Source organism: Mugil cephalus, chromosome 7, assembly GCF_022458985.1.
Source record: "Mugil cephalus isolate CIBA_MC_2020 chromosome 7, CIBA_Mcephalus_1.1, whole genome shotgun sequence".
NCBI classification, from domain to species: Eukaryota; Metazoa; Chordata; class Actinopteri; order Mugiliformes; family Mugilidae; genus Mugil; species Mugil cephalus.
In genome coordinates, this window is record NC_061776.1 from 11,639,052 (window position 1) to 11,657,363 (window position 18,312).

The 18,312-nt window shown below is 43.9% G+C and overlaps 3 protein-coding genes across 4 annotated transcripts in view; all 3 read right to left on the bottom strand.

Annotated features, from left to right (window-relative positions):
- cacnb2b (calcium channel, voltage-dependent, beta 2b) overlaps positions 1 to 4,645 on the bottom strand; it is a 35,935-nt gene extending 31,290 nt beyond the window's left edge. The window contains exon 1 of one of the 2 annotated variants that reach the window (XM_047589437.1): positions 4,059 to 4,645. In XM_047589437.1, the coding sequence (XP_047445393.1) occupies positions 4,059 to 4,106 (48 nt within the window). In that variant the 5' untranslated portion in view covers positions 4,107 to 4,645. The remainder of the gene's footprint in view (positions 1 to 4,058) is intronic. The other variant, XM_047589438.1, reaches the window with a different exon arrangement.
- Positions 4,646 to 8,583: 3,938 nt separating this feature from the next.
- Positions 8,584 to 12,983, bottom strand: tmem236 (transmembrane protein 236). The gene is made up of 5 exons (XM_047588771.1): positions 12,912 to 12,983; positions 12,218 to 12,704; positions 11,659 to 11,731; positions 10,303 to 10,426; positions 8,584 to 9,451 (listed from the first exon to the last, which is right to left on the bottom strand). Exons 2-5 carry the CDS (start codon positions 12,469 to 12,471, stop codon positions 8,820 to 8,822), a joined length of 1,083 nt encoding a protein of 360 aa, XP_047444727.1. The 5' UTR covers positions 12,472 to 12,704; positions 12,912 to 12,983; the 3' UTR covers positions 8,584 to 8,819.
- A 1,279-nt stretch (positions 12,984 to 14,262) lies between these two features.
- LOC125010287 (collectin-12-like) overlaps positions 14,263 to 18,312 on the bottom strand; it is a 46,760-nt gene continuing 42,710 nt past the window's right edge. The window contains exons 22-23 of the mRNA XM_047588772.1: positions 18,091 to 18,212; positions 14,263 to 17,168 (exon numbers count right to left, since the gene is read on the bottom strand). Coding sequence (XP_047444728.1) covers positions 16,940 to 17,168; positions 18,091 to 18,212 — 351 coding nt within the window. The 3' untranslated portion in view covers positions 14,263 to 16,939. The remainder of the gene's footprint in view (positions 17,169 to 18,090; positions 18,213 to 18,312) is intronic.

Here is an 18,312-nt window from a genome sequence, read left to right on the forward strand (position 1 = left end):
ATCAGAGACAGAGAAGAGGCAGGCTGCACCTGTACTGTTATATATCCTGTGTGACTGTGTTATCTCGCTTGTGTGATTGTGATGGTAATCTGGCCGGTGAGCTGATGACTGGTCAGAGGGCGAAAGGCAAGGATTGACAGAATCGGAGATTGATGGCATTATAGATGATTGTCTCTCTCTGCCAATCCCAAATCTCTGTATTTTTTTCCCCCCAGGGAACCCCTCGCAGGGCTGCATGAATGTAATGGTTTCAGCCGAGTTACTTAGAAGTTAAGAGTAAGTATTGAAAGTACGACCGTTTTGAAGTGCTAGTTCACTTTAAACCCTGGCTAGTTTTCTGATGGAAGAACGTAACGCGTGGGAACAGTGCAGAAGGCCGATGGTAGGGCAGCAAACATGAAACTTTCATTTGACTAATTTGAGTGCATCTTGACAGCTATAAGAGGGACTGTCTAACAGGGGCCACCAGCTGGAGGGGTGACAAGGGTGGAGGAAAGTCTCGGGAATAAATTTCAGATATAAACGTTTACACACTGATCAGCCACAACATTAAAACCACTGACAGGATAAGTAACATTGACCATGTTGTGATAATTCAGTGTTCTGCTGGGAAACTTTTGTACCTTTGTACATTCATTCATGTGGATGTTACTTAGACATGTAGCACCCACCTAGACCAGACCAGACACCCTACTACCCCATAGCAATGACATTCCTTGATGGCAGCAGCCATCCTCCAGCAGGATGCAGCCTGTCACAGACACAAAAACTGTTTAGGAACAACTAAAAAAAAACAAAAACATGAAAAACAGCACAAAGTGTTGACTTGGCCTCCAAATTCACTAGATCCCAAACTGATCTGGTATTTGTGGGATGCACTGGAACCCCCCAGTCACCTTCCCCTTGTGGGTTGGTGGTTAGAGACGGCCACTGATTCCATCCCCACATTCAGGTCTCAACCACAGACACTCTACCTATGTAGATTCAGCGTAGGGCTCATTGTAAGCAGTTTAGTTCTCAACAAATCCCAGTTACATGTCATAACTCACAATGAATGATCTTCTGACTGGGGTTCCCTAAAATTTTAACATGGAGTAAGTTTATTATGTGAATAAAAAAAAGTTACATCTAACTTTAAACATTTAAATACCATGGTATATAATCACTACTTAACATTGGTTTTACACTTCGACTTGCATACATCGAGGTGCTGGGTGGTAGAAATATTTTATCTGGAGAGAGCCAGGTTAGATGTTGCAGCGGCATTCGGCTCTATATTCTATAATTTTCTAAATTTATAATCAAAGTGATCTTCTTCCGCCGCCTATTAAACATTTGTTCACCGAAATTACTACCGGGGAAGCGTTAGGGATTTCTTTATGCAACCACCCTATACTACGGAAAAACAATATTTCTGAGACCAAATAAATAAATAAGCAGCTGAGGCTAACCACCTCTGAAGTTTTCTGGCCGACAGAGATACTCGTCTGTGATCTAAAATCCCATCGCCTCCGGTGAAGTAGGAAATAGCAGCGTTGTGCTGAATGTGGAAACAAGTCAATACCGACTCCAGCTTGCAGCATGTTCTCCAAATCTCCACATCGTTCTGAGTGAGGCGCTGTGATCAATGTCCACCCCAACACTGTATAGATTTAGTGGTTCTAACATAGTCGTCTTTACAGTGTATACAATGCAAGAGAGGGCCGAGGTGCATCCTGAACATGCATGAAACAAGAAGGCAATACCAAAACTGAAAATGTCCAAGACATTTGTACAATGTACTATAATGAATTATTTCTATATTTCTATTTAAATTTACTGCAAGGTGTAATATCTGTTATGTTTCTCTTGCTTAAAAATCATCATGACTGTGCATACAACTCTGATTATGACAAATTTATTTTATTATTTAAGGTTTTATAACTGTAATGGGGATAACTGATTCCCGCCTGTCATCTCAGCTGAACTGTCCCAGCACTCAGCGTTATGAAAAAGGGCAGCAGCTAAGCAGAAAAACAGTTTGAAGTCCAAAAAAAAAAAAAAAACACTTCCTTGGTGCCAGGTGAGCACTTAATCTAATCCAGCTCCAGTTTACATAGCAAAGGACACACCTGGAGGAGCAGAGTGAAATATAAGACTCTTAAAATTTCTTAAAAATCAACAGATCAGCCACAACATTAAAACCACTGACGGGAGAAGTAAATTGAGCATCTTGTGACAATTCAGTGTTCTGCTGGGAAACGTTTGGACCTGGCATTCATTCGTTCACCTAGACCAGACCAGACACCCCCACCCCATAGCAATGACACTCCTCGATGGCAGCAGCCATCACACAAAGACACACATACACAAAAGCGGTTTAGGATTAACTCAAAAAAAGATGAGCATAAGGTGTTGACCCGGCCTCCAAATTCACCAGATCCCAAACTGATCAAGCATCTGTAGGACGATCCACTATAGAGACCCCTCCTCTTAGGGACCCCATAGAAACGACCCACGACTAGACACAGCAGGACACCGAAGAAGACCCATGTCCATCCTCTGATGAGACACAACCGTTTTGAAGACACAAGGAAGACCTACACAGTACTACGACAGTGGTCATTATGTTATGCCGGACCAGTGTATAAACTCTTTATGTGCGTCATGTATTGCACAACGAATGTGTCTTAGTCCACCCTCATCGTCCCTGACATTTGTGGCTTTTAATACAGCTCTTTTAGCCTCTCTAGGGGTTGCATAAATAAGCGAGCTGCGAGTAGTTGAAGCAAAGAGTGATGTTTCCCTCTCAGGCTGTGTATTTTTGTGTGTTTTTAGAGCACCAAGAAAGAAAACTAGTATTTATTATAATAAAGAAGCCAAGATTAGAAATAAATCTGAAAAAAAAAAAACAATAAAAATAAAAACTCAAACTGTCCCATCTCCACCCTTTACCGGCCTCACAGCCTGGACTGTATTTAAAGACTTGAATTCATCTTTTTTAAATGTCACCGGTGACAATGGATAAATGTCAACACAACGCATAACATATTGTAGGATTACTAAAAAAAATAATGGATGGAAAAATATGCTTTCAGGGTATTAGACAGGAAGGCAGAGTTCTTTTTTTATCGTGCATTTCTTCAGATCTGGTGTTTCACTTGTGCAAAACTAAGCACACACACACAGACGCACACACACACACACACACGCACCGACGAGACTACGCGTGCACCAGGTCCCGCTTCTCGGCGTGTCAATGCCTCTGATTCTTTAAGCTCCTGTTTTTTTTCCCCTGGCTTGTTGCTGAGGTGGGCACACGCGTTTCATGCAGCGGTACAGTGTGTGGTAATCTGCGAGGACTCCGCGCCGACATCCCATTGAGCGCCGCGGGGGCTGACAGTAAGCCTATTTCATGTGGCTGCGCGGTTATGATATGGCTCCTCTGCAGTCAGCGCCATCGCACAATGCACAGCTCCGCGCTCCGTGGAATCGGCCACGGCGGAGTCTTAACAGAAGCAGGGACGCGCACGTGCAAAAAAAAATGAAATTAATAAATAAATAAAGCAAGGAGAAGGAAAAAAACGAGATGAGACAGGAAAGGGGGGAGAGAGAGAAGAAATGAGAAGTGAGATCTTGTCATTGAGAGGACAGTAAACCTCTTCTGTGATGGGATAACTGCACCCGCCTGTTCTCGCCCGCTCAGCCAGCACTGAGGAGGAAAGAAGCTTTTTTTTTTTTTTTTTGCACCCCCTCTCTAAGCAGCCGTCGTGTCATTTAAAAATCTTAAACAGTTCACTTTCTCCAAACTGTTGCCTCAAGAGGAAAACAAACACATCCCGATAAACTGCAGCTCAGTTGGGAATAAGGGAGCGCCCACAGGAGCCGCTCGTGTTACTCTCAGGTGTCAGCAGAGCATGCTCACATACTGCAGATGAAACAGACGCGCGGATGGAAACGGGACTGAATCATGAGCCTTATTGTGTTATTCCGTTTTTAGATGCACCGCCCCCTCCCCCCCGTCCCCTCCACCAAACAACTCCGCTGTTGCTAGGGGGATCTAAAGCGTGGTCACTTACATAGGTGGACTGCACTCTCCGCCAGTGTCCCAGCCCACAGCAATACATCAAGACATCTAGTTGGAGGGAGAAGAGGGGACAGGCCGACAGAGCCTCCGGGATGGGGTGTGTGTGTGTGTGTGTGTGGAGGGTGGGGGGAGGAGGTGAAGTGGGGTGGTTGGCGTGGGGTCGTTTCAGGACAGGCTCGGCGACAGGATCCTCATGGCAGTGGTCGTCCACCTGAGCTCACCGTGGAGTTCCTGCGAAAAGATAAAGAAAAAGAAAATCCGATCTCCTGCGTCCACAGGTTGTCGCATAGAGGAGTTTTTTTTTTTAGCGGACGATTCTTTTCCCCCCAAGTTCCGTCCTCAGGTGAGTCCAGGTGATCCAGACGTCTCACAGCATCTCCAAAGTCACGCGCTCTGTGGGGAGCCCGGGGTCCAGTCTGCTGCAAAGTCCGACGACCGTCCCAAAGTCTGATGTGCGGAGTGTGTGACGTTTGCGCGTGTGCTTGAGTTAATGTGCTCACCTCGCCTCTGGAAGCACAGGTGGTTCACGTCCCATTCTCTCTCTCTGTGTGTGTCTGTGTGTGTGTGTGCCCTCCCATTCCCCCACCTCCTCACCCCTCTGCCTGTCCTGACTCCCAGTGTCGGAAAAAAGCCTCCCCTCCAGTCTCCTCCGGCTTAGGTCCCCCGAATTGTCTTGCTGTAACAACTAAATGTCATTTTGTCTGTCTGTGAATTTCTCGGAGCCCTGTGCTCTCTCTCATCCGACTGAGCAGAGGAGCGCCCTTGCATCACTCCACGTCCATTTCGCTTGTTTTTCTCTGTGTGTCCCTTTCTCGTAGCCCGAGTCAAGATTCAGCGCGATTCCTTTTCCTCCTCAAAAGGAGAAAAAAAAAGAAAAAATCCCAGCTCTGTAGCTCCTCCTCCAGAATCTCTCCCTCCACGAGCTGCTTCCCTCTCTTGGGGGTCCTCTCTCTCCCATCAGGGGCGTTCCTCCTTACCTGAGTCACTCTTTGCACTCCTGTGGTGACCGTGGCTGCACATGTGTGCGCGTGCACGTGTGTGTGAGTGTTTGTGTGCGCGTGAGTGGAGGCTGCAGCTGAAGCCTCCCCGCGCTCCCCCCTCTCTCTGTTGCCATGCTAGAGCAGGTAACATTCGGCTAGCGCAGGAGACACACAGCCTGAATTTAAATGCGCCTCCAGCCTCCCACATTTACTAAAGCCTCCACCCCTCCTCACCCACCCCCACCATCCCCCGCCCACCACCACCTCTCCTCCTCCTCCTCCTCCTCCTCCACTGTCATCTCTCTATCTGTCCACTCGTTTTTCTCCCCTCTATCTCATTCTCCTCATCTCCGTCTGCTGTTGCTTCCCTTTTCTTCTCGGCAGGAAACATGACAAACAAGGCAGTGGCCTGAGGAAGCATTGGGGGATTATTCTGAAATAGATATGTTCTTGTATCTTTTCATTTTCCTTTATAATTGAGGGTAAAAACCTCTAGTTCAGGGGTCTTCAACGTTTTTCTGGCCAATGACCCCCAAACCGATGGAGAGATTAAGTAGGGACCCCCTACCTACTACATGTGTTCTATATTAAACTCGGCCTAGTGCTATTTATAAATATACATTATTATTATTATCGTTTTGCATTCAGTATTAAGCTATTCAAATACACAGTAAACATTAACATACGCATGTATATATGTACACATATACTGTATATAAATTAAAAAAACTAAAGAAAATAAAACAATAAAACATTTTGGGCTCAGCAGTTGGCTAATTGGAACAAGCTGCACCGTTAGCTTCTCTTCTGCTAATAGCTGCTGAATTTCACTTGGGGCCCAATGGAGGGGAAACCTGATAGAGTCAGCGTGTAATATGCGGCCTCGTGATTGGCTCAGCAGCGACAGGGGCGGGGCCTACTGTGTACAGGAAGCTTATATTGATAAGTCTGGAGCAGCTCTCTGTGTGAAGCAGTGAGCTGTTGAAGTGAAGTGTTGACTGAAAGATAACGTCTTCAACCTCCCTTTGTCCCTTTACCAAAATATGTAAATTTATGGGGGGAAATAAAAAAAAAAACTAAATATATACAAAAAATGTCATCAACCAAAGATTTGGGGAACCCCCTAAATTACCTCCAGGTGCTTCCTAGAGGCCACGGACCCCCTGTTGAAGACCTATGCTCTTGATGCAAACGGTGAAATTCTGCAAGTGTTCCACAATAGACAATATTTTAGCAAAACCACGAGTCGACAGGCATGTGAGCATGCTAACACCTTGGTCTAAGACATTTGGTATTAAACCTGAAGGACAGCTGAGCCTGATGGAAATGGAAACTGCTACATTAAAAAAAAAGAAAGAAAAAGTCACAAAAAATCACCTTCTGGGGACTATGAATGTCTTGGCCAGACAGTTGATCCTGATCTCGAGCTACAACTCGCTGAATGAGTGAAAACGTCACACTACTAGAAGACTACGACTAGAAGCACTAGAAAAAAAAAAGAAAACCACGAGACATCATCTCACCGTGATGGATGTGTTTATTAAATGACAATGGACGTAAGTGTTCCTGCAATGTCTGATCACAACTCAAAAATGTCTGCATCATGGAGGCAGTGGTGCCAAAAAATCTGAAGAAGAAGAAGCGAAGCGGCACTCAAAATGCTCGACTGCAGGCCAAAATGCAGGAAATGTTTAGCAGAGGACGAGCTGAGCATGAACCCAACAGTGAATGAGTTAAATGTAAAGCTTCTCTCTGCATGCATGGGAGGTTCATTTGATGGCAAGAAAAGCATAAACGAAAGCCTCTGGATCTCGGAGTCTTGGATAGAGATGGATAGATGGATGCAGGCTGTGGCATTTTACTCCAATTTCCTTTGATCGTTGAGTCTGTGACAAAAATGAGAGAAAGTGCTCTTCGTCCCACCAACATGACGCACTGCAAAATAGACATAATAACTTGAGCAGCCCTAATGCGTCCCTGCAGATTATAGTATGAATCATTAAGGAGGGGGAGGAGGAGGAGCAGCAGCAGGAGGAGGAGGATCATGGCTGTGGGGAAATTAAGAGGAGTTAATTTTAGTTTTCATACGAGGCCAGCTTTGGTCTGTGAATTACAGCTGTTTGTCTTGTGTCCTGTCACAGTCACTAAAAACACCTCAAAATCTTCCCTCTAAAGTGTGGCAAGAGATTTGAAGCCGATATAAATTTCTGTCTGATATTCAGTAAATTTTTGGCCAAGAATTCATCAGCATGTTTGCTGTGATTTTTCAAATTCCTTTACTTCTTCCTTTTTTTATATATATATATAAAGAGAGAGTTTGGCAGTCCCTTTAAACGATTTGTCCCGAAGGCCCAGCTCATCCATCACATGGAACAAGGACCAAGTGCACCGGTGGTGTAATTCTGTCAGACTTGTCCTGGTGGAGGACTGCCGATTACACCGGCATCGCTGTGTTGTCACTGGAGCATTCTGCATTGATACATACACTCGCACATCCCAAGGTTACAGTTCAGTGACTTATATGGACCTAGAACCACATAAACCACCGTGTGCCCGAGCCACGGTCCAAAGACGAGGGTAAGAAACTCATTAGCAACCCGAGAGGCGAAAGAAAATCTATTTCTGTATTGTCTCTGTTTCCTGAAGCTGAAGAAAATTACAATGGAAATGTTGTCTCCAGTGAGATCTATACAAAGTAACTGTCTTCTTTTATATGTAAAGATCAGAGCTAAAGTCTAGAATTTCCTTTCCACTGTAACGTTACGTTTGTTCTTAGGAATGTGAACTGGGGACAAACTAGAAGAAAGAAACTGCAGATGTTTCCACAAGTGTTTATGGTTGAGGTCTACTTGCTCTGTAATAGCAAGTTCTTCTCAGATGTGAATGATTTTTTCCACAGGGATGAGTTGCTAATCAACTAATCAATCTGTGTTCTCCACAGTCACAACATTATACCCAAATCAAACACTACCCCATTTAGAATATCAAATATGAGTGTTCATTTCTTTCACTTCAATTCAGTTCGACACTTTTGAGAATCTAAGCCAGAAGAAAAACACCGTTTTGTAAGTTTGCAGTTGTACTGGTGCATTACTGAAATGCTTTATTCTAGTTTTCCTTAATATTGCATGACTTTAAGCCCCACCTACTTTAATGGGGGAGTTAATAGCTGGCAAAGGTTGGACATTTAGGTTGCGGTCAGGTAACCTCTAGGCAACCTTGACTCAAGGGATAACCAAACCCTAACCCTGGGGGCTGACCTAACCCTAACTTTGGGGCTGACTTAACCCTAGCCCTAACCCTGGAGATAACCTTACCCTGACCCTAGGGATGACTTAAGGGATGACTTAAGGCTAACCCTAGGGATGACCTAACCATGACCACACCAGGCTACAATTTATTGTCACTTCCACTTTTTGTTTCCAAAAGTTTCCACTTGTCATTAACAGCGTGGCAGAAACAGCACATGCAGATTTCACCTGTTAATACTGTGGTAATATTGAAAAGCGAAACTTGTCACAATATTCATACCAGTGGTAAAATAAAAGACTTTTATTTTGTAAAGTTAATGTTGAAACAGGCTTAAAATATTTATTCTTATTCCTCTTTGTGGCATTTTAAATAATGTACAGAGAGAAAAATTTAAAATAAAGCAGGTGACCATAATTTAAATCATCAGTACCAACCTTGTCTGGTGCTGCTCTGTGAACATGATCACCAGCTGTTTAACCGTCCACAGTCCAAGTGGCTAAAGCACAATGTGCCACTCCTCCTCAAAACAAGCTCTGCAGCCCAAATATCCGCAGGTGGGCCAGGAATGTAAAATAGATAAAAGTCACGCTAACCACTATGTTTTTCACCATGTACAACACAGGCGTGACAAAACCAAACGTGGCAGCCAGAGCAAGTCGAAGGACAAAGAAGGGAAAGTCCTGCAGAGCAACTCCAAAAAAAGACAACAAGGGGCTGTGTGGAGTGATGATAACGCGGAGAGTGGACAGGAAGGTGAAGACGTAGACTGGAAACACCCAGACGGAGTAGAAGACTGACGGCTCTCCTGCCACTCGCAGCATCTCCACAGTGTCTAACCAGAAGAGGAAAGTATCCACAAACACCTCTGACCTTTCGTCCCTCCTCCACAGAAAGCCTTTGTGATCTGAATAGGACCAGCGGCGTGACACCGACGAGTACAGGTAAGTGGTGCTGTGTGCTTGTGGGCTGGCTGGAGGCTGCCTGGGGGAGTCAGCAGGGTCCTGCCACCTGCCCAAGCTGCTGCCGATCCTGGGCTCTTGGGTCAGGCCGTTCTGGCCTGCGTCAGAGTGCAGCTGGCTTGATATGGTGCTCACCTGTTCCAGGTGGGTGAGGAGGGGGCCTGGAAAGTCAAAGTCAGAATCCAGGCCGTCTGCTGCAAATGGGAAGAGCAAGGTGATATGCAACACACTGTACATGAATGGTTACCCTAAATATCACGATTAATGTGTCATTGTCTGTTTCCAGACAATGACATCTTCCTAATATTGTGTAGGTCTCCCTTGTGCCTCCAAAACAGTTGGGTCCTATGGGTTGAGGGGAGCGGCCTCTGTGGATCATCCCACAGACACTTTGTCAGTTTGGGATCTAGTGAATCTGAAGGTTTTTCACATTTTTTTGAGTTACTCCTAAACTGTTTTTATGTGTGATGGCTGCTGCCATCAAGGAGTGTCATTGCCCAGGGTGTTCCTGGTCTGGTCTAGGTGGGTGGTACATGTCTAAGTAACATCCAAATGAATGCCAGGTCCTAAAGTTCCCCAGCAGGACACTGAATTGTCCCAAGATGGTAGATGTTATTTATTTATCTACTTCAGCTGTGATAATGTTCTGCCTGATTGGTGTAAAGTATATTTTTATATAAGAAGTGTCAGTGTGGCCTTCAGGGGGCAACTCTGGTGCAGCTATTTGTAATTATACTGAGCAACATAAATCCTGATGAGAAGCCTTTTGTTTATTCTTGATAATTTCCTAGAAGGAGTTACGGAAAGATGCAGAGCGTAATTTGACACAAATTAAAAGTTAAAGACAGTTATTACACATTTAATTCATTCTAAACAAGAAGTCTTTTAATTGTCAGGTAGGACGTTGGTTTATCATGAACAATGTGAAATGTGAAAACTGTCTCCAGGTGTTCATGAACACACTCGAAGTTTCTTAAATTCATTTTTTTCCTTCCTAGGACTTTATAACCAAATGATAAACCACTGAGAGCGTCTACTTCCTTACATTTTCCTCTGAGCCTGAACAGGCGAATCCTCTCGACGATATCCACACAGATGAGGGAGACGAGCACCAAGGAAACAGGCAGCTCGACGAAATGGTCGAACTTCAGTCCGTTGTCCACCTGCACCTGGATGTGAAACAATGAGCCCAAAAAAATAAAATTAAATAAATAAAGTGAGAACGGCAGAACAAATTGATCTGACACTTAGAAACCCGTGAGAGATAAGGCCAGAACAAATTATCCAACAGGAACTTCAAGCTTTATGGCCCTATCTGATTTTACTACCTCATCATTACAGAGATGCTGCTGAACGCCCTTAACATAAGAAGAAACATTAGACTTATAATAAGCATGTCTGACGAGTCTTCTTGTTTTGCCATGAGTTAAAGTAGTTAGTGACACAGAGTAGCACGTGAGTAAAAGTAAAAGTCTAAGACGTGGATGGAGTTAAAGTTTGGGTTAATGGGCAACTTGTTTTGTTCACCGTGGGTTACTGAATACCTCACAGTCTCGTGACGGAGGACTCACTGTTTCCTCCTCCTGACTGGGAGGGTGCTAAAGTCCTAAAGTCCAGTGGTGGAAAGTAAATACATTTACTCAAGATGATGTCTTTTTTTAATTTATTCTTTTGGCTTCTATACTACAACTCGGTGGCAGTTATTGTTCCTTAAACTGCACTACAACTACTTAACCAATGACTTCTTCCTTTTCTGGACAATGCATGCACAAAATATTACTATTTAGGGTATTTATTGATTTTGCTTTCGATTCCTTAAAGAATTTAAGTTGCGTAGTTGTGTGTCCTTATCACCAGATTTTTGCATCATAACTTTGCCTTCTCTTCCTCCCATTAATCCTCTCTCAATCCTTCACATTCATCTAGTGACTCCCTGTTTTGGGAACCCCTGAGGAAGTGATAATACAATAATGTCAAACATAAAAATGTGCAGACACAACGACACGGTTTCTAATAAATGTCTGTGGTTTAACTACCAAAGGTTTCTGAAAGACGGCCTCATGGCTGATTGACAATAATAAATCAGCACGCCCGGATCTAAACTCTTCCCCCACTCAGAGTACGGAGAGAAAATCTTTGGATGAGAGAAAATTAACCTCGAGAGAGACAGAGAGAGAGCGTGGAGATGCTTCTCTTCCTCCGTGGAGTAATGTGCCGTGTCGGCCGTCACTCAGTGAATAATTACGGCGCATTCTGTTACACAGGGGGGTTCGTAAAGCGAAGCTTGTGCCACAAATGGGCTGTTTACAACAAATATGCGTCTTTCGAGGACCCCGGCGGAGCATGACGGGATAACAGGTGCTCCCCCGGTGACTAGATCAATCAGTGTGGGTGACTTTACCTTGGAGCTGGCTATTAAAACACCGAAGCACGGTAATGTGCTCAAGACGAGATAAGCCAGCGCCGTCGGCCTCCTGAAAGTAAAACAAGTGATTTCAGTTCACATTTGCAGAATGATCCTCCCACTGTGATGCAGTTTAACCCGTTCCTCAATGCTTCCACCACCGTTAGGGTTAACTCTAACTGTTTTATGCCACTTGATGATTTTACTCTGTTAAGCTGCTGTGAGACTTGACAACCACAGTCACGAAAATGTGTGTCATCCAATTAAAGAGCGACTAACATCGGCCACTATAATTTATTGGCCATAACAGATGACGGTGGAATGTCGTAGCAGTAAATTCCAGCTTCTGTTTACAAGGAAGTCAACTTTTCATGTTTAAGATGTTGCTTCAAAAGGCAGGTTTAAAATTATACATAGAAAACATGATAAACTCAAACACAGTTAAAAGAAAAGTTAGAGACGAGCATTATCACTTCTGATACTTCAGAGAATGTTTCTCTAGCGCTTCACATGCATCTCACATTTATCACGCTACAACTGAACGGCTTGGACTCACCACTGCGTGATCTCAGTGATGAACCTCCGTCGCCTCAGGATCAGATATTTGAGAGGAGCCCACACCAGGAGGGTGGCAGAGGTCATGTAGGCGATGGAGGCCGCCACCACCAGCCAGTAAGCCGTGTGATCCCCTCCTTTCAGGTGACTCATGAGCCTGGCGAACCTCTCCATGGTTACGAAGACGGGCACGATGAGAGCTGCAAACTGCAGCAGCTCGTACGCGACGAGCTTGATCGTCTTCCCCGAGGGCATGGTCCCTGAGAGGCGGCTTCTGGTCTGAACGTGGAGCCGAACGGTTTGACAATCATGTCCCGCAAACGGAGCCGGTGGAGCCGTTGGACTCTGCACACTGACAGTGCTTACACTGCACTGGAGGCTGTATTCTTTTATTGCTGAGGTAATGAGGTGGTCACGCTGGTCTTTTTTATGGGAATACAAAGAAGAGCTCAAGGAGAAAATGACACTGAGCCTAAACGGCACCTGTCCTGAAACGAGACGTTTGAACAGATACTCACATATGGATCATATATTATGTACATGACTTGTTTTTTCCTATATCATTAAGTGTGTTTCTGTATGTAGCTGACATGCTTAAAAGGTAATAATAGTTCTCCCGCCCCAAAATTTATTGGACGCGCAATTATAAAGCCATCCCACACACTGCAATCATGCTATAACAGGACATAACTCACCCGCTCAGCTGCCCACTTCACTGCTGTGACCTGTGCGTGCAGGTACAGGAGCCTCCGCTGGAGAAAGGCTCGCTACGGCCAAATCCTGATACCAGCAATTGCTGCAGCACTAAAAAACATTTGAGAAAAAAAAAAAAAAAGGTGAGTAGCCACGTATTTCATTCATTCGTGTTATGTTGTAGCTCTGTGACCCTCCAGAGGACAAGAGGTTACAGAAAATGAAGCAATGAATGAATGCCCTGTTGTACCTTGTGGAGAGAAATGTTGCTGTGCTACTGTGATGTCACAGTTAATCATCATCAATCATGTTGAGATGCAATGTCAGTGTACACGCCGGTAAAAGGGATTTCCCCTCAGAAATTCGCTTTCGAAATCTTTATAATTTTCTCCACCTGGTAAAAGAGAATCATGGTAACAGGTAATTTTGTATTATGCTGATGTCAACACTGCAACAACATTAAAAGTGAAGATATACCCTATGAAAATTATTTTACACCTATCTGGGTATAACATTATGACCACCTTCCTAATACTGAGGCCTTCTGAGGGTGTCCTGTGGTGTCTGGCAACAAAATTTTAGGGGGAATTAGTGGGCATGTGGGAGGGGTCTCCGTAGATCATCCCACAGATACTTGATCAGTTTGGGATCTAGTGAATTTGGAGGCCAAGTCAACACCTTGTGCTGTTTTACATGTTTTTTTTTCTTTTTTTTTCAGTTGTTCCTAAATTGCTTGCGTGTGTCGGTCTCAGGCTGTGTCCTGCTGGGGATGGTTGCTGCCATAAAGGAGTGTCATTGCTACAGGGTGGGTGGTCCATGTCTGCCATGTCCAAAAGTTTCCCAACAGAACACTGAATTGTCACAAGATGGTCAATTTTATGAACTTCGTTTTGATGTTGTGGCTGATCTGTGTATAATTCACACATACAAGTCTCCATCTAGTGGTACGGTACGGAAACTTTTAAAATCTTGGAAATACAATAAAGTTCAGGAAACAACGTCTTAGTTATTAACTTAAAGATCTTCATGTATAGAGGTTGTTTTCACACTTCACTGCTTAAGTTTAGCTGCAGTCCAACTTACACTAGTGTGAACGTTAGTGGCTTTATTGGATAATCATCAGTGGAGAGAGACAATAAGTAACTGGACTTAAAGCATCAAGTAAGCTGTGGGGACCTCTTGTGAAAACTTCTCCATGTCCCTAGATTTTTGGAGCAACAAAATATGCGACCAGACATGTTCCTCTCCATCTCGCACTTAAACCGGTTGAAGAAAAGAAGTCGTCATGACCCGACGACGCCCTGATCTCTTTGACCAAACTGAAAAAATAACCAAAACGAAGCCACAAAAATGTTATTCTGTACATTTGGCCTGGTTTTATTGTGAATACCAATTAATAAGTATGGTTAAAAGAATACATACAAACAGCAGGGTACAAGTTAAGACAGAACCTTTACAATAATGTCGGGTTTAAAACTTAAAAATCAGGCAGCATCTCAATCCTATACAAAAAAAAAAAAAAAAACTTTACCCCGGGGCTGCAGTCCAATGCTGCGCTGCAATAAAGTGTTACATCCGAGCGATGTGTGGCGATGATGAACTGGCTCCTGGTCCCAGAGTAGCTGCTGCTTTAAATACTTCCCGCTCAATTTGAACATCGTATCCTTCTCACTCGTGCTTTTAGTTGAAGGCGGCAAAATAAATAAATGAATTCCTCCTCCACCGGACACGAATCTTTAAAAAAAATCCAGTTAAATGTGAAGTCGCATGTGAAGTCAAGTCGAGGGGGCGGCACATTTTAAACACACCTTTATCAGGTCGACACGCAAAATATGCTCAGAAAACCTAGTGATTTAAAAACTTCATATTTCCTTCATGTAGCTTTATTTAATACTAAACACAACAGATAAATGTTCTCTTCAGGGGTTCTGAATATCCAGCCAGTTTTTGTAAACGTCAGCTCTTTCCAAACACTGCGAACATGTAGAAATGCAGAAAGTACTTAACATATGTTAGGCATAATGAGGTATGAGAAGTACCTACTTGATCGTGAATGTGTCCCTCTGGTTAGTTTAACCCAGAGCTGTTTACAAATCCTGACTGGATCATATTAAAAAAAAAAAGAAAAAAAATCAAAAACAACAACAACAAAACACGTTTGAGTTTCGCTTCAGGTAGAACTTGTTTTAGTGTTAACACAGCTCTGAGAAAGGACAGCTTTAAAATGCACAGGGGTGGTGGTTCAGTCAGTTTTTCACATTTGACCCTACAGTACGATAAGCATGTATCAAACACCGAGAGAAATGTTCTCATGTGAGCGATTTAAATATACAACTAAGTCAGGCAGAATATCACACATCCCGCTCTGTTCTCTGAATACGTACATCCTGCCCTGCTTCTCCATTTAAAATATAATAACAATCAAAACATAAATTAAAATGCACTACAAAAATGTGTTTGTTTTGTTTTTTTTCCCAACACTGACTAAAAGAGATGCTTGAAAGACGCTGGGGGGGGGGGTTCAGAGAGTCTTCCCCTTTAGTAGCCGTGTCCGCGGTGCGAGTACGTTAGTACAGACCCCGATGGAGACGGGGGAACGGGAAAACTCTGCAGGGTGAAGTCCATTACTGTTTCCCCTTCACTTACACCTCTTTGGCTTTTACACCTTTAATTCACCGCGACTGCAGAGTTCACCCACGGGGGTGGGGGGGGAACTCGGAGAACACCTGGAGCTGTGCTAGCGCAGCCGCACCCATGAGGTCGTCACGAGGCGTCGCTACCGGTTCAGTACAGTATAATATACAAGAGTCATGTGCATGCTTCAGGTCCTCTTGTTTCTTTCCCCTTTCAAAAGAAATAAATCAAAGTGGCTTCAGTTTTCAGTACTTCTAAAAGTCGACGACCTACACAGAATGTAGTAGTAGTAGTATTAGCCTAATGTTTCCAGCAGAGCTAAAAGTCCTTTTTACTAAAAAAAAAAAATAATAATAATAAAAAAAAAAGACGAAAATCGGCGCCCCTCTCTCGTGACACGATTAGCACAGCAGTTGCGTATCGATCGGTTTCTGTGTGAGTGTGCGAATGAAGGTAAATTAACATGCGCTGCTGAGGGCGCGTGAACGGAGTAGTGCAGATGTAGTGTGTGTGCGAGCGGAGGGTGGTGGTCGGGGAAAGCCCGTGTGTGTTTCACACTTGATCAAATAGTAATCGCGTGGTTAAGTTCATGTGGCTGCACTTCCACCTGTTCACTCTAATTCATTTGGCTTTTTTTTCTTTTTTCTTTTTTTAAAACAAGTCTGACATTTCATAATAACTTTCCAAGTTATCACGTGAAACCTATGAAATCTGGCACTAATCACGACAGATTATCTTTTTTGCTGTAGACACAATTGCTGTTTTAGCATAACCTATGGGTTTTTTAGTTAAAGGTTAATAAATCTAGACCTGAAATTAATTTTTTTTAACACGAGTTGTGGATCTACTTCCAGGACATAATCTAGGATTTTTTAATTTTAAATTTTTTATTTTAAATCCAGACCCATAAAATAAAGCTTGAAGGGAATTTCTTGGCGGTCCTATCGTAAAAGGAAGCAAGAAATGTCAGGTCTCGTACATAAAAATAGATAATGCATATATTGCTGTCAGATCTAAGTTTGGAAGTGATCCGACCTGAACGATGTGAATGACATAAAGTGAATTCATGGAAGGGAGTGGAAAGAAAATGGAGAAACATGATCAATTAACGAAAAAAAAAAGTCTCCACTTTAACACTCTCCACGTCTACACCTCATGATCACTTCCAAACCTGGAGTGAAATCTGCCAAATAAAACCAAAATGTGACACTGTATGATCTTCTTTTTTTTTTTTCATGCAACTGGTGCTCGATGATAAAAACTAACTTATAAAACGTAATGAAAAAACATTTCTATCACAACTATTTGATCAGGTCTGGCGCAGGTGTGTTTGTGTGTGTGTGCGGTAGGATAACGGTGAGATCTGGGGGGTCGGGGGTGAGGGGGTGTGGGGGGCCTATAGCAACGCTTTCTCCGAGTAGGGGGCCTGTGGGGCGTCTGAGGAAGGTGCTATGCTCGGGCCGGAGGGGGCGCTGTAGTTCGCCGTCTGCGTCATGCCGGCAGGATTCGTGCACGGCGCGGGGCCGGGGCCGCTGGCCGGGTTCTGGTAGGACTGGACCTCTGAGGGCATGCCGCCCGGAGCTGCAGTGTAGACCGGCGGCTGGCCCATGTACATGTGGACGTCGCTGCGGAAAGGGTGCGGGGAAAAGTTGTTACTACACGCAGCAAAAAACGGAGCAACGTCTGTTCTGATCTGCCTTTCAAATAACGCCTGAAACTCGAGCCCCGAGCAGCAAAAACAAAATACAATGAGTCGCTAATAAGGCTCCAGAGAACAGTTGCAGCCACTGTTGTTGATAGCTTTGAATGTGTCCCGTGTTGCCACTATTCTCTCGGGCCAGTCAGCGCTCTGCAGTGCTCGCACGTCATCTTTTAGTGTCGGCTCAAGGCACTCGGAGCTTAAGAGGCGAGCTGCATCGTTCGGATTCAGTGAAAATATGATTTGCACTCGACAATCCACGGCTCCACTTCCATTTGTTAAGTCGCAAATCGCTGCTCTCTGCTGGCTTTGAGCTTTTGTCAATTTAAGTTGTTTCAATTTGCAAAGCCGATAAGGACTGTGAGGGATCTTGTTAGCTGTGAGTTTAGTTTTAAACATATATTGCATATAAAAAGCCCGATGGCTTGATGGTTGTATGGGGAGGAATCCTTCCTTTAAGCTACCAGTATTCTGACTGATGAACGTAGAAGATGGTTTGAGTTTGCACTGACCCCAAGAGACAACAGATCATAAAACAATCGTACATAAATGTGTTATCCTTTTATAACATGACGAATCAAGAGGGAAACGCCCGTCTCTTTTATACGAGTCTGGGAATAGTTAAGGTTTCTATCTGAACTTGAGTAAAGTAAAAGCCCCGGGGAGAACTACTGGAGAATTTACACTATTCACATATCTATGTTGCTGCTTTAAATCTGTCTGACAGGTTTCTTCCTCAATAAATAAATCACAGACAGACAGTGAATATTGAAACTCTTACAGCAAAACCTAATAACGTACAAACAACTTGTGACAGGGCTTTAGTGTACCAGTGTAAAGAAACTGACCTGGGAGGTGGCTGACCAGGAATGGGGGCTCCTGCAGGAAGCTGCTCAATGGGAACGGAGTAACCTTGAACCCCAGTGCCGCTCATGGCATAGGAGCCTGATGCAGGCTGACCAGGGTAGACCTGTGGACGGAAACATACACATAGATTTAGATGTAATGAGCCGCTGGGTCGTTTAAAAGGCAAATAGTAACAGAGTAAGGTGAATTTCTTTGATTTGAGT